Below are 26,284 nucleotides of genomic sequence, written 5' to 3'. Positions count from 1 at the left end.
CGCCGGGCTGCCGCGCTCCTTGCCGGCGGCGGCGGCGGCGGCAGCGGCGGCGGCGGTGGAGGAAGTTTCCGCTTTGCCTCCACCCCGGTAGCAGCTTGGCGGCCGGGGACAGCTTCCTCCGGACGCTCTGCGGGATCTGCTGCCGCCGCACGTCTGCCACAGAACCATGGGGTTGCCGAAGGGGCCGGAGGGCCGGGGTCTTCCGGAGGTAAGGACCACCCTCGCGCTGACAGTCCGGGTTCCTGGGAGAGGGCCGAGGCCGTCGAGCGGCCGGCTGAGCGGGCCCGGGCTGCGTTTGGGGCGCCCCGCCCCCTTCCTCAGGTGAGTCCCCGGCGGGGAGCGCTGGTCCTCTACGCCGGGGGCGAGCCGGTCCCCCAGCCTGGGCAGGGGCAGGGACAAACTTCAGCTGCTCCCGGGTCTCCCGGGACGGAGGCGGGCTTTCCCAGCCCCACTACCTAGGTCCGCGCAGCCCCGGGCGCCGCGGAGCTCGGGGTCCCGCCTCTCCCGCGCTCCCGGGCCGTGTACCCCGACCCCAGGCGCTGCAGGGCTCGCCTTGAGGCCCGGGGCTGCTGCGCCCTGAGTCACGAGACGCGCGCTGGGACGGTCCGGGCTCGGGTTGTGCAAAGGGCGGTGACCTTGTGGCGCCTGCCGCCGCCTCTTGGGGCCCGTCGGGTCCCGACGGCCGGCCTCCGCCGTCTCGGCGTATGCAGGGAATGCCCCCCGCCAGACCGGGCAGCAGGAGGAAGTTTGCAAGCCGTGCGCGCTCTGGGCTGGGTGCGGGAGGCGACCCGGTGGCCGGGCCGAGCGCCTGGCGGAAGCGTGGCTGCTGCTGGAGAACGTAGCGGGCACCTTAGCTTCCTGGAGTGTTTGTTGTTAAATACTCAGTAGGTCCACAGGGACCGGGCAGTCAGTGGTTTCCGGATTTCCACATTGTCTTCGAATAAAGGGAACGTGCGTTTCCGTTAGGCTGCGAGTGTCATTTAGCGAGGTGGTTTGCCAGTACCTTCTCTTCTTGTTCATTTACCCCAAAGCCAATCTAGTTTACTAGAGTCTGTAAAGTGAAATCCACACTGCACCTCTGTCCCCCTCCCGAGGTTCTGAAGCAGGCATTTGACAGGACATCACAGCTGCCTGTGGCCAAACTTGCTTCTCTGCGTGTCCCCCACCCAGCCACCCCACCCCCTGCAGTCCTCAGTTCTCTCATCCATATTGTACCCACTAATGGAGGGATCGCGGGTCCATGCATACAAGCTGGGGATACAGTACAAAGCTGGAAGGACAGGCTTACCTGGCAGTGTGTGCTTCAGAGCATAAGTTCATTTTGTTGTCCTCTTAGGAAACGCTACGAAATGCCATTTTGTCAAAACTTTCCTATTAGATAAAACCTTACATGCAAATTACATTGATTGAATGGGGGGATTGTGAAGACAAGAATTGTATTGATATTTGATGTTTCTTTTTTTTGTCACTTCTTGATTCCAGGCTCTCATCAAGTTTTTGCCTGGCCTTTTGCTGTAGACTCCTATCTGGTTTCCTAAATTCCACTTTTTTTTTAATGTCTTATTTATTTTTGAGAGAGAGACAGACAGACAGACAGACAGACCCGCAGACAGCATGAGCAGGGGAGGGACAGAGAGGGAGACACAGAATCCAAAGACAGGCTCTAGGCTCTGAGCTGTCAGCACAGAGCCAGATGTGGGGCTCTAACCCACAAACTGTGAGATCATGACCTGAGCCAAAGAGGGATGCTTAAAGGACTGAGCCACCCAGGTGCCTCTCCCAGGTTCCACTTGGAATCCATCCATTTCAGTGTCCCATGGTACTGCATGTGGGGGTCATTCTGAAATAAAAAGCAACTTGGTCCTGTGTGTCTTTTGTTAACCCTTATCGGACTGCTAGGAGGCTGGGTCTGACTGGTCAGTTTTCCAGGACCCAAAGACAGTTCTTGGAAATTAAGAGACATACAGCGTAAATATAATCAAGTTATTATCATTTGGTTCAAAGACCAATATGAATATGGATAGTCTGTGTCATTAAATGGTCACTAATCAGTTAATTCCTTAAATTTAATTTTTTTCATCTTTTACTGTATGTTTGTGAAGGATAGTAAGATAGCTAGACTTGGCCTTGCCTTCCAGCTTTTATGAACTACAGTACAGGTCAATTGAAAATTTAGCATGCCTGGTTTAAGAGCCCACAGTCATTCATCTTTATCAGAATTTTGATGGCTTTTTATACCCTACAGGGAGGGTGTTCTTTCAGTTGCTGAGTGTTAGCCAGTGGCCCTTTTCCATATTGTTTCCATGTTAATCTGTGAAGTGAATGTGGAGTCTTATAAACATTCTCCCTTCAGTGTCTTGTGTCAAAAAGTTATTGCACAGGTCATTTTGCAAAAGCATGTATACTTCTCCATTTTGGGGGGGTGAGTGGATAAAAGACACGGGCCGTGCATCTGCTCTAGGGTTGGCCAGCAGATGCTCGTTAGGGACAAGTTGAGGCAGGAATGATCCTCCTGGGATGACTTGTCCTCTTCTTGTAAGTGTTTTCATGATAAGTGATAATTGAACAAATGAAGGGCTCCTGCTTTACATCCTAGGAGTTTTAAGAAAAGACTAGGATCATCCCATTTTTCTTTTTTACTCCATCTTTGTGAACCATATTGCTCTTATGTTTTCGTGTACTCTCCGCACTTATGGGTGTTGCTTACCTATCCCAAATCTCTTGCAAAGGAAGAGATGGTGTGAATAATTAATATTACTTTAGTTTTGCTTGTCCACTAAGAATAAGGGTAACGCTTGAATAGGCTGGACCAGGGTGGTATGAGATTAAGAAGTAAAATGAGCAGTGGCACAAGGCTGTCACTTTCACACCCCCTATTGCAAGAGATTGTCAATCACTTTAATAATTCTTTGTTCAACTATATGTTAATATGTATGCTCCCTCTCTTGGCAATTTGTACCTCAAAATAAACTTGAATTTTCATTATCAGTGTCATGACTATGAAAACATTTCGTTAATCCATGACTGGCATAGGTCATGCACTTTGTGTAATGATTGAGCACGTCATTCCATATATAATTGTCCTCTGAGCCTAATGCTACTTCAGAAGAGGTGTGAACATGACTGAATAATAGATGGGTCCTCTCCTGATCCAGCTAATAGCCCGTTTCGCAAGACAGGCTTTTACTTTAACACCAGAAATTTACTCAGAAGAGGTTGATACTTAATTGTATGAATGGCATGAACTATAAATAAAATAGAAATGCAGAGGAGTGACCATTTCAGACTGCATTTGTCAGGGCTGGCATCGAATAAGAGCTGGAATTTGAAGATGATTTCTGGGTGGTTAGAGAGTATTAGGAGAAGGGAAGGGGTGGGAAGAGTGAAGAAAAGAGAATGAGCCATGCGTGAGCTTGGCCATAGCCATGACTGGAGCGTTGTGGAGGGAGGTACAGGACGAAGCTGAAAAGATAGATTGCAGCCAGAGATCTGCATGGCAAACAGAGAACTTTGGAGTTTATCTTACAGACAGTGTGGGGTGCATTAACGATAAGGGCTGAGGGATGGGCGGAGGAGGGGTGATGTGAAAGCCGTGATTTATGAAGAAGTGAGGAACACAGACGAACAGAAGATTGAGAGAGACAGTTTAGGCGATTGCAGTAGTCCTGGCCTGAGGCGTGCATAACAGGGAGGGAGCGCTGTGACACGCAGGCTGAAGGCAGACTGCATGGACATAATTGGGTGTGGGAGGATCCAAGGTGGGTTCCAGAATTTGACCCAGCCATACGTTACTCATGTTTCATATAGAGAAGTGGTTCTTGATGTTCTGCGGTCATGGAGGAGCAGGAAGGGACAGTTCATGGAAGTAGATGGCGGCAGTAGTACTGGAATATTTATATTGTTTTAAGTTATAGATTAACACCTAGGAGTGAAGGTAGACTCTAAATTTAAAAATTTTATATCAGGTCCCTATTTAAATAGATGAGGCAAATTTCTTATTTTTAAGGCAATCCTGTGATACAGCAGTCCGCATCCTTTCATGCATCCAAGCTGAAAGCCTTTCTTACATCTACCTTAGAGATTAAAAAGAGGAGTGCAGAGAGAGATACATGTTTGGACTCCCTTCTTTGTTCTTGCCCCATTTTTCGGTTGCTCCTGGGACCAAGATGCACATAAACTTTAAAAAAGCAACAACTTGTTTTATCTGTAAGGAGTTTATAATTTAGTCGGGAGCCTATGAGGTAAAAGTAAACCATGTGTTAGAGAACGGAGAGGTGCTGTGCCTTCACTGTCCTGGATTCCTTCCCCAGCTGACGAGTAATCTGGATGGTATGTCTCTTTTGTGTGTCTCCCAACTCCCCTCCACCCCCCCCCACACCCCCTGACCTGTGACGGTCAGCACAGCTCACTGAGGCCCAAGGATGCTGTTCTTTGTGACTCTGGCAGCCCTGTGTCCCCATGCTCCTGCATGAACACAGTGATACAGCCAATGTCACTTGCGTCTTGCCAATTAAATTGTGGCATCAGGGATATACCTGGTGTTCCTTTATCCTAGGGTAGCTTTTCGCAGCCTCACTTTTACCTTTCGTTTTAGGTAGAAACAAGGGAAGATGAAGAACAGAATGTGAAGCTGACTGAAATTCTGGAGCTTTTGGTTGCAGCTGGGTATTTCCGGGCAAGAATTAAAGGCTTGTCCCCTTTTGACAAGGTAAGAAGAGACCTTTCTACTCCTTGGGCTGATTTTTGTTGGGATGGCATGGTTCACCAGCACAGGAAAAAGAAGAAGAGATTGTGTTTTTCCTTTCTCCAGTGTTCACATTTCTCTCTGATTCAGGTTCATTACTGGAAGTGTTCCAGTTTCCTATTAAAAGAAAATAAAAATGTATCCATAGGTATGCCTTGAATTCCTTTTCTATGTGCAGACCTTTGGGCAGTGCAAAGAAGCATCAGAAATAGTTCCTCCTTTTAAAGAACTTACAGTTTGGGCAAAGAGATAAAACTTTTGTAAGATGAAATAATCTGAGTTAATAAGGAGCTGTCCTAGGTCAGTGTGCGCACAGACAGTTGCCAGATATACTAGAGGTGGTCAGCTCTGAGTTTGCAGGAGGGAGAAATCACTGTGAGATGAAGTCTGTTAATTCAGCGGAACCTTGAAGAATTATTACGCACAAGGCCTAGGAATGAGTGTTGAGGGCACAGAGATAAGACCAAGGCCCGGCACGCAGAGAGCCCAGCAGAATAGGGAAGGGAGACAAGCAACATGCACAGCATTAGGGGGGTGCTGCAGTGAGGGCAGCAGCGGACTGTGCGCAGAAATGAAGCTTCCAGCTCAGCCAGAGTGGGCCAGGAGAGCTTCCTGGTGGGGGGAAGTGTGGAGTGCTCCAGGGGGCCACAATCCTGGGTCTGCATCACAATCACTGCCAACTGTTTTGCGGTATAGATACTGAGGCCTCACCCTCTGATATTTTGGTTAGATCTGGCCTGAGGCCTGGAATCTGTGTTTAATAGGCATCTCACGTGTGTCCAGAACGGAGATGAGAGTCACTATTGTTTTTTCTAGCATCAAGCAATGTCTGAAAAGGATTTTGTTTCAAAGTGGTTTTTTAGCCTTAGTCTCATTTGCCTCTCTGAGAAATCCCATGAGAAAAGTAAACCAGGGACTCTCCTCTCCTTTAGCCACATGAAAAAAATACAGATGGAAATTAAGTAATGAGCCACAGATGTCAGCCTTGCTAGCTCACCTGTCTGGTCTGTAAAACACATGATTCCCTGAAACTCGAGTCAGACTTCTCTTGGCTGAGAATTAATGTCCGTCCCCATCCACTTTGTGACATAAGTCAGCTCCTCAGTCACACCAGCCACATTTCACATGGCCCGGAGCCACATGGGGCTGGTAGCCTCAGTGTTGGATGATACAGACACACAAAATTTCCATCACCGTGGAAAGTTTTACTGAGTGGTGCAATTTTTTTCTAATATTTAAAAATTTTTTTTAATTTTTTAAATTTAGTTTTGAGAGACAGAGAGAGACAGTGTGAGCAGGGGAGGGTCAGAGAGAGAGGGAGATACAGAACCTCAAGCAGGCTCCAGGCTCTGAGCTAGCTGTCAGCACAGAGCCCAACACGGGGCTTGAACCCACAAATCGTGAGATCATGACCTGAGCCAAAGCCAGACGCTCAACCGACTGAGCCACCCAGGCGCCCCTGAGTGGTGCTATTTTAAGATGAGTTGTAGTAGATGAAGTCAGAAGGACACATATTTTCTCTCTAAAGGTAAGTAATTTCGTATGGTCACTGACTCTGCAAAAACTACTGATATGTTTGTCCACCTTCCACCTCCCCTCTCCCCACACCAGGAAGAGAAAACAGATATTTTCTTTGTGTCTTGCAGGTAGTAGGAGGAATGACTTGGTGCATCACCACTTGCAACTTTGACATAGACGTTGATCTGCTCTTTCAGGAAAACTCTACAATAGGTCAGAAAATGTAAGTTACCAGGGTTTGCCAACGGGGGAGAAGAGAACTAACTTGTGAGTGTCTGCTGTGTGCCAAAAGTTTTGCTACACACTACATATTTTATTTTAATTTTCATTACAACAGATATTCTCATAGTTTTATAGATTATAAAGCTGAGGTTGATAGAAGCCACAGTCACATAACTAGCATGTAAGTCATTTAATGCTCAGGCTCTTTCTAACAGTTTTCCTCTCTTTTTTTTTCTTCTAGTTTCATTGAGATATAATTGCCATGTAACATTGTATTATTTTAAGGTGTACAACATAATGATATAAAATAAATATATATATAGCGCAAAATGTTGATCACAATAAGTTTAGTTAATATCCATCACCACACAGTTACACATTTTTTTCTTGAGATATGAACTTTTAACATATACTCTCTTAGCAGCTTTCAAATATATGCTACAGTATTGTTAGCTCTAGTCACTATGCTGTTCATTACATCCCCAGGACTTACCTATCTTATAAACTGCAAGTACCTTTTATACATTTTTGTTCCTCTTCACCCATTTTCCTCATCTCCCACCCTTACCTCTGACAACCACCAATCTGTTCTCTGTTTCTATGAATTCAGTTATTTTGGACTCCACCTACAAGTGCAATCACACAGCATTTGTTTTTCTCTGACTTCTTTCACTTAGCATAAATCTTATCTGCAGGGTCCATCCATGTTGCTGAAAACTGTAGGATTTCCTTTTTTCTTTTATGTCTGAATAATATTCCTGTGTGTGTGTGTGTGTGTGTCTGTGTGTGTGTGTTTACACTTACACCACATCTTATTTATCCAAGGATGGATACTTGGATTCTTTCCATATCGTTCCTATTGTAAATAAAGCTACAGTGAACCTGGGGGTGCAGACATCCTCTTTGAGATACTGATTTTTATTTCCTTCTGATAAATACCAGAAATGAAATTGCTGGATCATATGGTAGTTCTGATTTAAATTTTTTTTAATTTTTAACTTTTTGAGGAACCTCCATACTGTTTTCATAGTGGCTGCACCAATTTACAATCTCACCAACAGTGCACAAGGTTCCCTTTGTCCATAGCATTAGCTACCTCTTGTCTTTTTGATGATAGCCATTCTTTTGATTTGCATTTCCCTGATGACCAGTGATGTTCAGCAACCCTAATGCTTTTCCTAATACTCTCTCATAGTTTTCAGTCACTTCTTAGTTTATCTCTTTCCAAAGGCAGCTGGAAGGAATGTATTAAATGGAAGTTGAATAGCATGAAGAAGGAGAATCTTTCCCTCCCCATTGCCTCTGTGATCTTTGCCTGCCATGGAGAGAGAAGGCAGCATGGACCCCTTGCTAGAGGTTTCACCCAAGTCACCCAGTCTTCCGTGGCTCACTAGGGGCGTGGTGACTTCATTAGACTCCTTGGGATCCCCAGTTTTGCCCAGTCCTGCCAGTGGACAGCTGTGTGACCTTGGGCAAGCCTCAGTTCCCTTATTTGTCAGGAGAGGGATTTGTGATTTCAGATCTGTGTGTATTTGTGACTTATTTAGTCATTTTTCTGAAGCCTTATCCTCCTCCAGGAAAAAACTCTTCCAAATGGATTAAAGGTAGTTTACAAATACGCATATGAAGCAGTGATAGGGAATAGGGAAGCGAAGCAAAAGGAAAAAGAAATGGAGTTGGGGATAAGGCCACAACATTTGTCATGGGCCGCAAAATGCCTTGTTTTTCTAAGGGTGGGCCACAGATTTGGCTCTAAGCTTTCTGGCAGCCAGCGAAAAGAGAAAAACATGATAAATTACCCAATTCTGTTTCCATACAGAAGAAAAATCGGTCCCATAGAATCACTGAAATTCTTAATAATAAGACCAAAGGACATCTTTTTGCTCCTCATTAAAGAGGACATACTGTTTTCTGTGACACTGTGCTCATCCACGCCCAGCCATGAATAGCAGAGCTCTGCGTCTCTAACATCTGTCATTCTGGGACTGTGGCCTCGCAGCCAGTGACCTATTGTGAGAAGTCCTTCACTGGGAGTCAGTGTGATGGAGTCTAGGCTCTGCTCTCTGCTGGTCAGGCTAACTCTAGGGGTAGATTTTTATTCTGTGTCTTTGTTTTTATTGTGTAGGTGCTACATCCATGAAGTTAAAAAAAAAAATTCAGATACTACCAAAGGGCACAAAATATACCACTGATATATCTCCCAGTTCCCATTGCATACCCTGATTTTATTCCCTGGAAAGAATCATCTTTGCCTGTTTAGGTTTTAGATTTTTCAGAGAGGTCACTTCTGCATCTCCAACTGTGTATGTTTCATTCAAGTCTAATAAGCGGAGGAACTTAGCTCACCAGTACTACTCACTGCGTCCCCTTTGTCTCCCATCGCCCATTCTTGTAATCATTATCTGTTGTCCTGGGATCCCTTGTATAGCTTTAATCTACATCAGCTTCTGTTTCTTGACTCATTAATATAAGGTAGTTCCTAACTACATAGGGCAAACATTTTGGTATCTGCTTTTCCGTCTTCCTTTCAGCTTCCATCTACCATCATATCATTACTTTTACAATGTTCACGGCATAATATTTATGGTCTGTTCCATAATAGCAATTAAATTGTCCATGCTTTATCTACAGGTAAATTGTAAAAGTAAATTTATAAGAAGTGTTTACGATAAGAACCAAGAGTTGTGATAGTGTCAAAGAAAAGGAAATGTGATCTTCTGAACCATAATGGTGCTGTTTGATGGAGAATATTCAAAATATTATGGTCAAAAGGAATCTCTTCATTTATTCATTGACTCACCAGATATCTATTGAGTCCCTGCTAGGGGTCAGGCATTGTTCTGGGTACTTTGGATATATTCATGAAAAATATCCTGCCCTCACAGAGCTTAGAGTTTTTTGGGGGAAGACAGACAATAAACAACTAATTTAATGAAATCATTGAATTATTTATAGAAGTAATAGGCACTGTGAAAAAAATGAAAGCTGAGAAGGTACATGAAGAGGGACATGGTTTGGAGGCAGTTGTAACTTTAGGTCAGCGTGGCCTCATTGAGAAGGTGACACGGGAGCTAAGACTTGAGAGAAGGGGGTCCCAACGAAGGGGACCACGAGTGTGAAGGCTCCAAGAGGAAGCAGCGGAGGTCAGTGAGGTGGGGCAGGGGAGGGGCAGACAGGTCATGGGGGCCCGATCGGGTGGAGCTTTGTAGGTCAGAGTAAAGACTCTGAGTTTACTCTGAGTGAGATGGAAAATTCTTGAAGGGTTTTGAGCAGACAGGGGACATAATCTGTTCTGTTCATAATCGGTTTTAGAAGGAACTCTGATGACGGATCAGGGGGGCGAAGTTGGCAGCAGGGAGATTCCTCAGCACCCTGTAACCATGCTCACAGGAGAGGATGGTGGCCAGGACAGGGCGAGCAGTTGGTGGGATTCTGGGTTTGTTTTGGAGGTCGAACCAACAGGATGTCATGACAGACTGGATTCGGGTGTGAGTGACAGGGGACTCAAGAATGATTCTGAGGTGTTTGGCCTGAGCAAGTGGAGGTGGTCTCTATGAAGAGTCACTGAACATCAGGCACGTTGTAACTTGCCTTGTATTTACACAGCTTCTTTTTCCTGAGTTTCTGATTGCCTTTTTTTTTTTTTTTTTTTGACAAAGAAGCACATAGCTTTGCTGGTAGCTAAGATTACCCAGATTCTTTATCTGTTTACTAACATAAATTTCCTATCTTCTGGAGGACACTCTTGATTGAAGCCTCTTTCTGTTCCAGTTTGAGTGATTGCTTTTCATGCCTGTGGCACCCCTGATATGCTGGGATTTCTTTTTGCATTCTTTAAATTTCATTTGCTTTCTTTCTGCACCAGTTTTACCATTTCTTAGATTCTGTGTATCCCTTCTTCCCAAATTCCCTTGGAGTTCTGCAGCGATTCTTAGCCCCCTTGCACCTTGGTGTCCTTGGGAGTATGATACTTTCCTATCACTGGGCAGTACTCTTAGTAGATATTGGAGCATGGTGGGTTTTATATGGATTCCTTATCCCTTGTCCATATTTCTCAAATCTAAAAAAAAAAACAAACAAAACAAAACACTGAAAACAGGTTTGTTCTTTCTAAGTGTGGATGCAAAACTCATTCGGATACAAAACATGACCTGAACTTAGTTAAGACCATTTATAGTCTTTATTGATCCCTCTTATGTGAATATTCAGAAGTTTTGCTGCAGAAATAATAATTTCTTCAAGCATACAGTATTGCCCTAGATTTCACTTGGGCTCTATGTAACATGTAATATATACCTCTTCTGTACACTAAAGTTCAAACATTTAAAAAGTTCTGAAGTCTGAAACACATATGGCCCCAAAGGGTTTGGATAAGGGGCTAAGGAGGTACAGTATTCGGTTCTCTGGTAAGTACTTGAGGTGTAGCTTTTCAAGTGCAGAGCCATGATCTGTAATAGTAGGCGAAACTGGGGCCAGGGATTTGCATGACTGAAGACTCACCGGACTCCTAGCAGTGCATCAGACAGTGGAGTCTCTGTTATCTGTAAGAGAAATGCCGCAGCCACAGGCACTGAATTATTCAAAAATCTTTTCTTTTTGGTTTTGGAATGTGTCCTGTGTTTGGGGTTCCTCTCCACAGAGTTCCTGCTCAGGTGCAATTCAGACTACTGCTGGCTTAGGTTTGCAGTGTTCGATACGGGGCACCTGCGCGGTGGTGGCCAGGCAGCGCCGTCCCAGGAATGTGCCTGTCTCTTGAGGGCATGCTTGTGTTTCAGGCTGTTTTCCGTACGTGCCCAAATGGACCTTTTTCTTCTTGTGGATCCTTTTCTCTTGAGGGTTTCATGAGCTTCTGCTCTTCATCTCCATCCTCCTCCGACCCTCCTGTCCTAAAGCTCCCTGACTGCCGAGTCCCATGTTCAGAGTCCATAAATAAGATTCCAGGCTTATAACTGAGTTCATGTCAACACCACACAAGTAGGAGGTGCCTGTGGGCCGAGCACTTGTGCGTGCATATTACTACTTAAACTTCGCAACTAGTCTGAGTAAGTGGAACAGGCAGTACTCCTCGTCTGTAATGGGAGTATTGGACCGGAAGCACCAGGTGACTTGCCAAAAGTCCCAGAGCAGGCAGTGGAGCTGGAGTTTAGACCCTGGCTTAATACATTCTCTTTCCGACTGTTTGCAGTGGAGAAGGAACTCACGTACTGAACATTCTTAAAAATTGAAGGAATCAAACTAATCACCCGTAGTGACAAGTGGGCATTGTTAAAATCTTAGACTCGGAAACCTGACTGGGGACCTCTGCAGTGGTCACTTACTCAGATTTTCAGGAAGTCAGAGGCCCGACCCTGACCTCTAGGGAGAAATGGAGAGGGGCTGGTGGGTTTCAAGAAGTCCTCCTGATCTTTGTCCCCTACCCCAGCCTACCTGTGTCTCCCCGATGTCCCTCCCTTGGCCCAGCAGTGTTTCGTCTCCAGCTGCTTCCATATGCTGATGAGTGAGACCTCGGTCTTGGCAGTGATTTCTGCGCAGCCGATTAAAAGGCTTGTAAACCCTGAGATGACCCATGGCATCCCTCCTGTAGGGCCTCTATGAACCAGGAAAGGAGGCGGTCTGTGAGCAGCGGCCAGGGATAGCTTGGTCTGAGGTTGAGGGCTAGAGGTTTGAGCTTGTCTGGGGGTCCCCGACACTTGTTTTTAGACTATGGAATGGTTGCTGCCAACCAGTAACCCTGTGCAGACTCAGATCTGTACCCACTAGGGGGAGCTTTCCTCCCGCTGAACCAGACTGTAACCGAGAGGAAGGGCCCTGTGTATCAACAATTAAGACCTGCGCTGAGCAAGATGCCAAGGGAGCATCATCTGTATTTGCTAGGCTTGGAGTTTAGGGAGCAATGTCAATTAAGCACCAGTCTCTTCCCCTCACAAGTCTCAAGCAAATGAAGAAAGGCATGGGAGTCTGATGAACATTAAAATAAAACATAAAGTGTGTTTTAGAGAGAGCCTTAGATATGCTGCGAAACGGGTTCATTGATACTTGCCTACCACACTATCCCATTTGAGCCCGAGAAACAGCTGGACAACCATAGGCTTCCCCACTGGGACAGCCACATGTCTCATGACAAAAAAGACATGTGTATCCTGAACACAGACTACTCAGAAAGGAGAGACTGCAGGAGAGGCTGAGAACCACGTGACATTTTCCCTCCGTGTCTCAGACCTTTTGGATAAGTCACACGTGGACGTCACTCCTGGGAGGGGATGTTCCCTCCTTTTGTGAATGTGTGCAGTAGGGTATCAGTCTTCTCCTCTCCATATTTTTTTTTCCCTTAAACCTATTGGACTTGACATGGATATTAGATCCATGGGGTGTGACTGTTTCTCTTAGTAGTTTTAAACTTGGTGCCGCCTTGTAAAGCTCCTTCCCGGGAAGAACAAAGTTTTGTAGTCTGCTCTCCAAGGACCACTCCCTGGGGAGCCATTTATCTTTTCTCCCTAGATTTTACTTAGTCCCTACCAAGACCGAGAGGATAAAACCTACTAAGGGCGGCACAGGTAAGACAATAATTGCTCTCACCCAGGCCTTTGTCAGATGTTAGTCTTAAGGGTGTCCGCCTCTTGAGAAGGATTATGGGACTGCAGAGATAAAAGGGTACAAGATGTCTTTGAACAAGGAACACTGGAAGGAGACCCACTTGCTAAATTTGAAGTGTCTGGTAAGACCTGGGGCCCGTGTTCACTAGAGCTTTTATCTGTTAGAAAATAGTTCTCACTTGCAGACAAGGCCACAGCAGCTGCTGTAATTGGCTAAGACTTTTTTTTAAGGGTTTTAGAATAGGACTCTAACCTAACCTACCCATGTAGGCTGAGCCAGAAACCCCCATTTCTCCATACGACCCCACAAAGCCATGCCTAGTGATGGTCTTCTCAAGGCACACCCACTTAGTAACCTCTGCTCTCTCCTCTTGAACCAAATCCAATTAACCAATCCAATCTCTCCTCTTGAACCAATCCTGTAAGCAACAGGAGCCAGACAGTTGGAGACCAGATACCAGCCAGGTAGAGAAGGAGGCTTCAGCCTGTGGTGAGGTGGGCTTGCACACAGACCCCTCTGGCCTTCCCGCCTACACACTGCCCCGCCCAGGCCCAGGCAGGGGCTGTGGAAACTCTTCAGCAGAAACTCTTCGGAGCATCGAAGGATGCTCTGGGGCCTCCCCCACCTCCCGGGTGTTTCACAGGACGGAAGCAAGGCATTGGAGGGACCTCAGAGCGCTCCTGATGAGAAGCAGAAGAGTTCTCCGCTCTGGAAAAAAGGAATGAGGACACAGTTCCCCAAAATCTAGGATTAATTTTAAAGTAGCAAAAAAAAAAAAAAAAATTAAAGGCTGTTTTTTATTTTAAAAATCCTTTTATACCAGAGTGGAGAATTTCACATTTTTTTGTTTTAGCATCAGGCCCCATGTTTTGTCTTAATGTTCTAGGCACCCGGCACAGGGTCTGGTAATTATTTGTGCCCTGAATGATATTTAGAACTTTTTTTTTTTTTTTTTTGCGAGAGAGAGACAGAAAGAGAGCACGCGTCCCATGGGGGAGAAGCAGTGGGAGAGGGAGAGAGACAACAATTTTTTAAATATGTAATCCAGTGGTTCCCAGATTTTTAGAAAAAGTTGATCAGTAAAATGAAAAGAACATAGGGCACTGATAACTTTTTATTTTATATTGTAAGGATGTTAAAAATAATTGTTACCTCAGACATCACCATAATTTCATAAAGAAACAATATGTTTTAATATAAAAAAAGGTAGGAAGAACAAAAGCATAGAATAAAGAATGAAAGCAGTTTTGTGGCCTCAGATGCATCCGAATCATGCTTATTTTTCTCATTTTGCCATCAGTCAGGAGAAGCTCAGTCATGGTCTAGCATTGAGAAGCCCCAGATTCTTCTGGAATACTGCCCAGACTTGAGAGATATCTTAAGAGCCACTTAGTGTGTTCTCACTCTTTGCTTGTTGCTTTTCCCAAACAGAGCACTATCGGAAAAAATTGTCTCGGTCCTGCCAAGGATGAAGTGTCCGCACCAGCTAGAGCCCCACCAGATCCAGGGCATGGATTTTATTCACATATTTCCTGTCGTTCAGGTGAGAGCCGCTGTGCGGTTTCCTGTTCTCTAAACGTCCGAATTCCTCTAGCGGGTCAGGTGTGCCGGCATCCGGCCTAGAACCTGATTTGAAGGGCGTGGCCTGGTGTGGGTGGCCTGGCGTGGGTGGAGCAAGACTGCCGGTGATTCCTGACGTCACCCCCAGACATTTGCCAGGGCTCTACCGAGGTTCACACCGTCCACGGCTGTGGTCTCTGAATGTTCCCATCAATTGCTTTCATTGCCCTTTTGGTAAAGATAGAACTCCACAGCCCCCCATGCGCTGGCCCTGTCCCTCCTGTCTGGCCTGACTTCATTCCTTGCTTTTCGTTCTTCCTTCTGTTCTCACTCCCCTGACTTTCAGATTTCCTCGTACATCTTATGCTTCCTCCTGTCACAAGGCCTTTCCCTCAAGCTGGAAAGCTCTTACCTTTCTCTCCTTACCTGCCTAATTCATATTCATCTTTCTGATCTCAGTTCTACCAAACCTCCTTAAGAAAGCCACCCGTGAGCCCCTAATCTAGAACAGGTTCTTTTGCTATATCTATTGACACCAGCCATTTGCCTTGCCTTTGTAGGAATCTTCCTTACTATAGCTTGTAACCATGTATATCTGTCTGGTTATTTCTGTCCCTCCTGTCAGACCGTAAGCTTCTTGGGGGCAGGCGCCATGGCTGTCTTGCTCCCTGTGGTGTTTCCAGCACCTGGTGGAATGTCTGGGACCGTGTAGGCAATTAGTCTTTATTTGATGACTAGACGTCTAATGGGAGGCTAATTTCCACCCTTGCTCTTTCTCAAGGCTCTGTGAGTAAGTGGCTTATGCAGTACAGCCCCCTGTATTCTTGCGGTCTTGTGTCCCAGCCTCCTCTTCAGGCACCTGGAGAAGAGGAGGTGCAGAGGAAAGGGCCTGCTCGGCAAACAGCCCTTCGCACATGGTCCAAATAGCGTTGTTTGAAGCATCTGTATAATCCCAGTCGTCGGTCTGAGGAAAGTGAAGCTCAGAGCGAGTAACCAATTTACTGAAGGGCAGAGAACTGGTGTCCAGGCAAGCAGGTTTGCAGTCGAATGTTCTTGTCACTAAACCTTGTACTTTCCCCACGCTGCCATTCAGGCAGTCCCTGCTTCAGAAGCCTTCCAGGCCTGTGCCGGGGGTTTGGGGACAGCTCAGTCGGCTAAGCGTCTGATATCAGCTCAGGTCATGATCTCACAGTTGGTGGGTTCAAGCCCCATGTTGGGCTCTGTGCTGACAGCTCAGAGCCTGGAACCTGCTTCAGATTCTGTGTCTCCCTCTCTCTGCCCCTCCCCCGCTTGTGCTCTATCTCTCTCTCAAAAATGAATAAACATTAAAAAAAAATTTTTTTTTAATTAAAATACTACCGGGGTTGAGAGCATGGACTCCAGAGACTTCTTGGGTTCAAATCTTGGCTCTGCCACTTAGCTGTGTGACCTTGGGCAAATGGCTTAACTTCTCATCTGTTAAATAGAAGCAATAATAGTACCTACCTGATAGGATAAGAATTGAGTACATTAGTGTATAAAGCACTTTGCTGAAGGACCAGCACATTTTAGTAAGTGCTTTGTAAATGTCAAATAGTTGTTTCTGTTTTTGTTACTATTGTTGGGGACTTACCCTAAACTAGACTTTTAATCAAATACCATGAAATTTGTAAATTGGCAGTGAAAACTTTAACTCAGAATTTATCTGTAGGTTCATTAGATTTTCTGACACAGGAGGATGGTACCTGATCCCTTTTGTGAAAACAGGAGCTAGCGACCCTGTGTTGATTCTTACTGAAACTCCCACTACCACCATAATGTGAAGTGGCTGCCTTTCCCACCAGAGCCTGAATCTCTCGTGACTAGACCTTAGCCCCATGCTAGAACTTTGAGAGGACAAATGTGGTCCCGAAAGGAGAGGGCAGTTGAAGGGAAGTGATCTTCTGTTGCTAGCTTAGGCATTTTGAGCATCTGAATGTTCCCTGCTGTACATGGAATGTTGGAAGGTGTTCTGTCTGGATGTGAGAACCTAGGTTTGTGGTTCCCAGAGTCTTAATTAAAGCGCACGTGGAGGTTGGCCTATGGCTGCCACCTGTATTTTGTCAGGCAAGGACATCTTTAAGTAACAACTATCAAAACAGACTCTCAAATACAGAGAACAAAACCGGTGGTTGCCGAAGCAGAGGTGGGGGGAGGGGTGGGCAGAATAAGTGAAGGGGATAAAGAGGTAAAGACTTCCAGTGATAAAACAGTCACGGACATGAAAAGGACAGCATTGGGAATACAGTCAATACTATTGTACTAACATGGTGTGGTGACAGACGGTGACTGTCCTTGTGGCGAGCACTGAGTAATGTACAGAATTGCTGCATCACTGTGTTGTACACCCGAAACTAACATAACATTGTATATTATTTATACTATGATAAAAAAAAACCAGTTTTTTAAGTGACAGCTATCTTGGTTTCTCTATCATTTCCTAAAAGAAAGGCATTTTCACCCCCAGTCTTGGAGTAAAGGACAGTCCTTTGAATGGACAGTCCCTTAAACCCGTGAAAGTATTATGAAAAAGTAACCACAGCTTGTAGTGTGTGCCTGTTGTGCTGGGGCCAGTCAAAGAGCAGCGTCCAGCGAGTTGTGTCGTGTGATTCTTGATGCTCACCACCCAGTTCTCGCTGGCTGGCCCAGCTGTAGTGACACTCCGAATGCCAGCCCAGAGAATGGGTCTGACTTCAGGCCCCAGTGCCTCCAGGGCACATCGTCTCCCATGCCAGGCCTGGGGTTCCTGCGAGGGGAGGCATTTTGCCCCAGTACTAGGGATGTGGGGCAGAGCTCGGCTATCCCAGAGGTTCCCTCTGCAGCCCTTCACTCCAGGAACTCCAAAACAGCAGTCGATTCTGAGTCCTAAGACTCCCTTACCTTCAGCTGGTCACACTCGCCAGGATCTAGCTAAGTTAACAGCTCAGTGTAGGTCTAATTTGTGGAGGAACATCTGAGAAAGAGACAACTTTGAAAGTGTAGAAACTGGACCTCCCCACCCAAAGGGAAGTGGAGAGAAACGGAGTTGAGCGAGGAGTCCGCCTCCTCAGTCGTCCCGGGCCATGGTGCCGGATGGGGTGTGCAAGAGGGTCTGGAGAAGCTCTGAGTGCTGTGGGATCTTCTGCCCCTGCTCTGGGTCTTAGTCCGTGCCTGAGGCTGTTAGGAGGTAGGGTGGAGTGGAGTGATGGAAGTACATGGAAGGTACTAACAAAAGAATATCCCTCATATAGTTATTTGCAGCCACCCCTGTCTCAGGCAAGTACTTCCTAAATACGTCCTTTCCGGGAGCTAGCTGCCCTCTGCGAGCCAGCTTTCCGCCCGTGCCTGCACGAGCACTGTGCCCGATGCCATGTGTCTGCTGTCCGAGGTAGCCAGACCTTGCCCAGTGTGCTGCGTGCTCGGGGAAGTTTGACCACTGTCCACACACTGCTTTGGGGATGTGGCAGCTCTTTCTGGAGAGAGAGTGGTGACTGACGGATGGCATCCCCCTCCGTCATGTTCTTCGGTCGTATAGGGAATGAATGAAGACCAGGGAGGAAAACCAAAGGCTGATTTTGTATTTCACGTTCTGCCCGGTCTTCCAGTGTCGGAAGAGCCTCGGAGTCATGACTCACAGCTCTGTGCCTGCTACCTGTGGAGCAAGAACGGGCCCGTTCTGTAGTCTCTCTGAGCTGCGGGTTCTGTATGACGGGGCCAGGGCCACTCGCCCTAGAACGTGTGCGTGAAGAGAGCAAATGCTGGGAGTGCCTCACTCCCTTCAAGTGTACTGAGCAAACCTGTGCTCCGATCGGACTATTTGAGGCGGTTTTTCATCCATGAAACTGGGAGCTGTTTTAGACATTCTCTGAGGCTCTCTTCCCTGTCACTGGCCCATGGTCCAGGCAGCACGGGGAGAGTTATAGCAAGATCTGCCACTAGATCCTGGTGCTTGTGGGAATAACTGTTTTTTCTGTGCTTCAGTTGCAAAGCATTCTGGTCCCTGTGATTTCCTTTGCTCCCATGGTAGCTCTGCGAGGTGAAAGAAACACATTCTCACCTCGCCTTTGCACCGAGCAAGACTGAGGATCTGAAGCAAGGCTTTAAAGCTCCCGCACAGCTCCTCTGCTCTTGATGCCCTTGGCTCCTGGCCCCTCAGACGCCTAGCCGGCTGCTTTGTGCGTAGGACAGTACATGCACGTGGACAGCTTCTCGTCACCTGGCCGGTTCAAGCGTGGTGATTCGGGTTGATGAGTCATACCGTCTCTGAGTTGGCCTTGACCACAGTGGTGTTTCATCCCTGTCCTCACGTGTCCTACATTTCTTTCCCAGTGGCTGGTGAAGCGAGCTATAGAAACAAAGGAAGAGATGGGTGATTACATCCGCTCCTACTCCGTTTCCCAGTTCCAGAAAACCTACAGCCTTCCTGAGGTCAGTCTTTTCCTTTTCTTTTCCTGTCCCACTCACAACCGTGCACATGTGTAGAGCCTCCCTGGGAAGGCGTCACCCCTCCATGTGACGCCTCTGCCCCTACCCGGTCAGCTTTGAAAGGGGGCCTCCTGGTTCGTAAGAGCTGCCTCTTTAAATTGGCACTGGGTGTAAAGCCCTGCGATTTTGTGTCTTTCTCTCAACTTTAAGACTTGATTTAGAGCTTTCATTAAATTATAAGAACGAGTATTTTTTTTATAGCTCTGTAAGGCTTTTCGAGAGATCACATAGGTCGTTGCCAAGGGCGGTCCTGTCATCATAGTTTAGTAGCAGCCACCGCCACCACCACCACCATAATACTAACCGGTAGCTGTGAGACATCTGCTGCATGAAGCCCCGCCCCTCACATGCCTACTCCTCCTCAGTCCTCATGCCGCTCCCTGGTGGAGGTGGTGGCGGCCCCCGTTACAGATGGTAAAACCGAGGCGTAGAGCGAGGCAGCTCGCCTGAGGTTTCCGGGCTCATAAGGATTTGCGTGAGAGTACTTACCTTCCCCAGCACACTGGGTGGGCCCCCGCCTCCTCACCGGCCGCGGGGCTCCGTGGCAGAGCCACCTGCAGAGGCCCTGACTCCTCCCCAGGCAGAGTATGTTCCAGGCTGCTAGAAAATCTGCTTCTGCAGGCAAGGCTGTGATGAGCAGTGCGTTGGTAAGACAGGGTTCCGAGAGGTCCGGCTGATTCCAGCCTTCTCACCGGGATTTGTTTAATCACTGTGTTTTGTCTTACAGGATGACGACTTTGTAAAGAGAAAAGAAAAGGCCATCAAGACAGTTGTTGACCTTTCAGTAAGTTCTGCCCGTGTTCTTCTGTGAGGGAAGGACATAGGTTCATTCAAGTCCCAGCACCCTTGCCCCCGGCTTCCTGGGAGTGGGGGGGAGGGGGAGGCATCTGCCCCAGTGCCCATATCTGGATGCCAGCATTCATGGGTAGGATATGCCACAACCTCTGTCCTCTTCTTTCTTGCTTCCAGTTTTACGGGAGAAACTTCCCAGCTCCAAAGTCTTTCCTCATTGTGCTAGTGGCAGGTGTAAACTTTGAATAGCTCTACAGCGTAGGGGACAAACTGGAGGTGATGAGTAGAGATGAGCGCCCCACAGCGGCCTTGGAGACGGGCTACTCCTGAGCTGTGTGTGGGACGCACTGGGAAGGCCATGGGCAGCACGCACGTGTCCTAGCCAGGGGGTCTGCGCTCGCATGCCCACTCCCCGGTGCAAGGGCCAGAGAAGAGCTTTTCAGAATATTCAGGGCCAGTGCATACGCCCCACCCAGGCCCCAGCCTTCCTACCTGAGCTGCTGGGAATGAGGCCACAACGCCTGGGGGTACGTTTGCTCTCTTCCAAAAATAACGTGTAGTGCTTTGGTTTTGGTTGGGTTTTTTTTTTTACTTCTTTTTTCTACTTTAAGAATAAATGTGTGGTCTTCCAAGGCGATCACTCTAAAAAGAGTAACAATCATCTGATGACATGAAGTGCTCTTTTAAAACGAGAAAGTCTTGGGGCACCTGGGTAGCCCATTTAGTTAAGCGTCTGGCTCTTGTTTTCAGCTCAGGTCATGATCTCACAGCTTCATGGGTTCTACCCCCAAGTACAGCTCTGCCCTGATGGCATAGAGCCTACTTTGATTCTCAGTCTCTCTCTCTCTCTCTCTACCCCTCTCCAAAAATAAACTTAAAAAACAAAAACAAGGACATCTTTGTCATTGTATAGTTGTAGTTTGTATCTTTTTCACAATTCTGTTTTGGAAATGGAAGGAGTAGAATACCATGACGATAGTTATACTCTAACCAGATACTGTTTTCAGACTCGGTGGCAGTATTAAACAATAATAATAAAAGGATACGCTCTGACATCAGAGTAATTTTTGTTCCTGGTTATGAAATAGTTGTTCAGTTTAGAACATCCTTAAAGGTTTTGTTTTTCTTAAAGGGTGGTGGATATGGAGGAAGAGAACTTTAATCTCACAACACAGAAGCAGCTTCTTTTGGATTTTAGACATATTTCTTCCATGTTTCTAATGGATATTTTGATACTGAATTGGAGTCATATTTTAAATAGAATTTTGTGGGGTTTTTTTAACTTACCAATATAGAGTTTTTGTAGGTTATTAAAGATTTCCCCTAACTGCATTTGTCATGAAAACTAATAATCAATTTGTTGGATGTGCTATTGCTTTCTCTTGTTTTAAATTATTTTAAATAATTTTTTGGAAAGGTACAAAACCCAGGTGGTGGCTTTACCTCCCCTACAGGGAATGGGGAGCAAGGGGCAGGAGAGGAAGGGAATTTTCTTCCCCCAGAAAGCCTGTTCTATCTGGCTTTAATACCAAGTCTGTGTGTTACTGACTCAAAAACAGTAAGTAAAAGTAAACTTTCCTAAATGCTTAATTGAATATCTTCCTGTGTAAATCTCACTCTGAGTCCTGGGTAGAGAGTGAGAAAGAGTATAGTTTCCATTCACCCCGGGAAGGCAAGGCCCGCCCAGCACAGCTTCGTCCTGCTCATGAAGCTGCATCTTCATACCCCCTGAGCCCCTCAGGCCTCTAGGGACACATCCTTCCTTCTTCTCATTTGTAGTGGAATTTTTAAAGAAAATCCTCTTCTGCTTGGTGATATGACTGCATAGAATTGAAGGAGGTAATGGTAATGACCGTATGGTGCCCAGACATTGTTGTCAGCATTTCTGTTTCACTTACCCAATCCTCACAATAGTCCCGTGAGGTGGTAGTATTTTTTCTTGTTTTTAACAGGTGAGGGAACTCAGGCACAGATAGGTTATAAGTTGCACGCGGTCACATTGGTGATGACGGAGCCAGGATGCAAACCCAGTCTTGTAACTGCTGTGCTGTGGGCCTCTAGGTACACCACCATTAGTGGCTAATTAGAAAATGATATCAAGATAAAGGAAAATGGGAAAAATTTGCGAGTCTCTTTGATAATATTTCAAGTAGCTCAGTTTATTTCCATCTTTATGTGTGAACTCACTCCTCAGTTGACTCCCAGTACATCTGTAGCAGGAAGGATAAAGAATTTTGGTGGATGGCCAGAGCTGACTTTTGGGTTTTGTTGGTTTTCTTCTTGCCTATCTACTGAAAATACCCCTCATTCCAGAAGCTGCCTCCGTAGGTTTCTTAGCTGAGCGCCATTGCCGTTAACTTCCCTCCCTTCCACCCGCCACGTCTGCACGTGCTCCCTCGCTCCCTTGCCTTGAAATGGAGTTCCAGCAGCTTACAGGAGGCTCCAGGGCTGCAGTGCATGTCCCTCGCTTATCCTGGTGAGTCATGTAAGGAATGGAACAGCAGTGAAGGAAAAACAAGGTTTTTCGTCCACTGTCACTCTCCCCAGGGGAAATGTCTCCCTTAGTGAAGGGGGCGAAGTCTTTCCTGGACGACCAGGGCGTGGCTCTTTGCACGTCTTGTGTTCTGACGGGTGTTTTCTCCCCCTTGCCACCTTTTTCCCAGCACGCCCTTCACATGCCCCCTCAGTCTTTCTTACCTGTTCCTCATTGATGAATTTAGAATCCCAAACTTGGATTGTGAATAGTAAGTTAAGGATTCAAATAAGGTCAAACAATGGGTGCCTAGTTTCTGAACCCAGCCTTTTATAAAGTATGCCCCTAGCTGCCCTGTACTGACTGAGGGCCTTCTGTGTGTTTGGCACCTAATTAGGTTAACTTACAAGCATTGTCTCATTAACTCCTCCCCAGCAGTCAGGGAGTTACATGTTATTATTTCTTTTATTTTTTTTTCTTTTTTTTTTTTTTAATGTTTATTTTTGAGACAGAGAGCATGAGCAAGGAAGGAGCAGAGAAAAAGGGAGAGAATCTGAAGCGGGCTCTGTGTTGTGAGTGCTAAGCCTGACGTGGTGTTCGAACCCATGTACTACGAGATTATGACCTGAGCCAAAGTCAGTTGCTCAACCAACTGACTCACCCTGACCCCCCCATCATTATTTTTATTCTATAAATCAGAAATTTGAAGCCAAGAGAGTTAACAAATTCCCTACACATTTGCAGAATAGGAAGAGGCAGCCAGATTTTGGTTTTACATCTGACTCCTCAAACACAGGCAGCATGGCGCTTCTCCAGCTTCCTCTCTTCACCTGGACTCTGACTTCCCACACATTTCTGGCACCAGTTCTACAGCAATGTTCCTGACGTATTTCAGGGCTCTGGGATATTATCCCTCTAGGTCCCAGAGACTCAGATGCATCCAGAGTGGTTGGGTGCTTTCCCACCACCTCTTCAGTCCCCTACGGGGGCACTTACTATGACTTTTCCTCTAGAAGACCTTTTGTCCAGCTAGACAGTGTCTGCCAAGTGGAGACTCTCATGTTGTCCTCTTTGGCCATCTAACATAATACCGTATTCCCTCACCCACAAGGCTCTGACTTATTCTTACTTAGAAAGAATCTCTTTTTAAGAAATAAGTATTAAATATTTTAATATTTTTCTAAATCTTTGGTTTATTTTTATCCTTAGCCATCCTTATAGGACTGTTTCAATCTTTTGCATTGTCAGTTATGTAGCCTGGCCATTTTTGGGTGCACAATTTTTTGTTTTAAAAAAGCTTTTTTATATTTTGTGCTAGTACCTCATAATAATAATAAAAAATTAAGAAATGGGAAAAGGTACAAAGGCTGAGTCACCATGATTTCACTAGCCAGGAATAATTACTGACATATATTCCAAATAGGAAATATAAAATATGTGCATCAATAGAGAGAATTAGAGTTCTCTAAAATGGCATTAGAGTGTATATTCTGTTTTGGTTTTTGCTCAAGAATATAATTGCTCAAGAATATATAATTTTCTCAAGGATATGTTTCCATGCCAATAAATATACCTTCATATCATTTTTACTGGCTGTAGATTATTCATTGTGTGGTACTAACTTAGCTTAGTTTGTATCTTTTTTTTTCTTTTGGCCATTATGTAGGGCATTCTCAGAGCCATTTTTTTTTTTTCATCTTTATTAACCTAGGATACATTTCATGAAGTGGAATTGGGTCAAAGTTTATGCCTAAAGCTGTTGTACTTCTTGGCAGATTGGCAGGCAGAAAGACTGCTGTGAACTTGAATTTCTGAGCTCATCACTTTGGGGCTCTTTCTCTCTTTGTCTTGGCCTCATTTTTCCTCCTCTTGGGGATTGTTCCCAATACTTCGGCTTTCTTCTTTGAAATGTGTTACTTTTTGCCTTCTCCATACCTCCTTTGGCTAGCCACTTTGTAGAAGGCCTGCTGATGGGAATACTTTCAAAGCACAGAAGAAAACGAAACTGTTGCCACCCAGGACAGGTTACCCCTCACCACCGGCTCCTTTTCTTGTCTTAACATACTCGCTCATTTGTCTCACTTGGTGTGCTGATGCAGCTTACTTCCTCCTCTTCTGGGCTGTCAGCCTTCATGTTCCTGAAGAACCTGTTCTGTGCAGTGAGGTCTGTCACTCTTTCTTAACCTTGAGTAAAGATTACCGTGGCTTTTTACCCAAAGCTCCAAAAAGTGTTTACTATTCACTGAACAATTTTTGGTAATGTTTAGAATTTTGTTTGAGAATAGAGGGAACAGGGCAGGGGCGGGGGGGAAGACTCTTAGAGGTTCTAGTCTAGTTGAAAGAAAATGCTTTACAGAACTTATTGGATCACCTAAGAGACCACGTCATTTGAAGTAACTACTTCCATGTGTCCTTCCACAGGAGATGCTGTGAGGAAGGCCTTTTCATTCAGCACATAAAATATAAATGTGGCAACATGCGAGAAGCAATATTAGTACATTTTATTAATAATATATATGTAGGTTAAAATATATATCTTAGCCCTTACTGTGTATCAGATACTATTAAATAATTAATCCTCACAATAACTCTACTTAAACCTTTTTCATAGATGAAATATCACATAGGTTTAAGTAACTTTCCCCAAGTCAGGTAGTAAGTTATGGGGTTAGGACGAAAACCTCGCCTGTCCGTGTATTCATTCAGTAATATTAATTGCGCACTCACTGTGTGCTAGACCACGCTGCAGGAGGTGAGGTAAGAACAGTGACCTTCCGCCAGGAAAGGATTTAAGGGAATTCGGGGTTTCATCCGGGAAAACGATATGACCACAAGGGGGCAGCAGCGCACACAAGCTTTATTTGGGTGATGGCTCTGACAGGTTTGCTTGTAGGAGGGGGCAGTCCCTTACAGCAAGCCACCATCCAGAGTTTTAGGCTCCGAGACAGCATCGAGAAGGGGGAAGGAGCAAGGGAGGCCTCTGGGGGATCCTGGAGATTGTCCGTGTACCTCAGTGATGTCACTCAGCAACAGCACAGGGAGTCTCTATGTCCGAGACCTCTGAAGGGCAGCAGTGGTTTGGGGTATTTCCAGCCCCAAAGCCTATAATCTCTGGTTAGCAAATGCAGTTTTATGGAAGATGCAACAGAGACAAGCTGTACGTGGCTAAAAATCTGCTTCTTTGGGCCATGTTTGAAAAACGGGATGTGTGAAAGTTTCAGTTTGACACAGGCACACTCTCGAGCCAGTAGGTCTCAGCCTGCTGTGAGGAAATGAGCCTAAGAACCAACACGCAGAAGCCGTGTTTGGCTCCTTTGTTCAACGCAGTGACCTCAGTCTTAACCCACGAATCACATAGTCTGATTCAGGGAACCCTGAGGTGGGATGTGGGTTCATCCTCAAGGAGCAGAACAGGGCTCAAGTGAAAGAGAACAGAAAAGGAGCAAAGTCTGGAGAAAACTCTACCTCCCCGGCTAACTTTCCTCCCTGCAGACATGTTCCTGTCTCCAGAAACGGTCGCCATCCACTTGTCTCCCACTTCCTTTGCTCAGTACCCAGGGGTTTTGTTTTGTTTGTTATTTTATTAGCGTGAGAATGAACAACAATATTTGCCCCAGTTGTAATAACTCTTTCCTACAGGATCTTTCAGGACATTGTCCTTGAAGGTGGAGACCTGCGGAGCCCCGTCGGCTGGCGGCAGAGTTAGGTCGGGGGGCTCCTGGGCTGACGTGTGTCTGGGAGGGCTGGTTTGAGCCCTGCGATAATACGTTCGGGTCAGTGGAGACGAGTCAGGAGGATGTCACTTCCTACCAGCTGGGGCCTGGCGGCGGTGTCTGGCTGCCTGCCCGTGGTGTCATGAGGGAGGTGCCGCTGTAACTGCCAGGGGGCAGCGTTCAGGT

General features: G+C 46.1%; 1 protein-coding gene across 5 annotated transcripts in view; it reads left to right on the top strand.

Annotated features, from left to right (window-relative positions):
- Positions 1-15: 15 nt before the first annotated feature.
- Positions 16-26,284, top strand: part of CCDC93 (coiled-coil domain containing 93) — an 85,849-nt gene continuing 59,580 nt past the window's right edge. For all 5 annotated transcript variants that reach the window (XM_029934690.1, XM_029934689.1, XM_029934692.1 and 2 more), the window contains exons 1-6: positions 16-208; positions 4,595-4,708; positions 6,391-6,485; positions 14,510-14,621; positions 18,965-19,063; positions 19,848-19,904. In XM_029934690.1, coding sequence (XP_029790550.1) covers positions 167-208; positions 4,595-4,708; positions 6,391-6,485; positions 14,510-14,621; positions 18,965-19,063; positions 19,848-19,904 — 519 coding nt within the window. In that variant the 5' untranslated portion in view covers positions 16-166. The remainder of the gene's footprint in view (positions 209-4,594; positions 4,709-6,390; positions 6,486-14,509; positions 14,622-18,964; positions 19,064-19,847; positions 19,905-26,284) is intronic.

Source organism: Suricata suricatta, chromosome 3 (assembly GCF_006229205.1).
Source record: "Suricata suricatta isolate VVHF042 chromosome 3, meerkat_22Aug2017_6uvM2_HiC, whole genome shotgun sequence".
Lineage (NCBI taxonomy): Eukaryota > Metazoa > Chordata > Mammalia > Carnivora > Herpestidae > Suricata > Suricata suricatta.
This window is presented reverse-complemented; position numbering and strand designations above follow the sequence as displayed.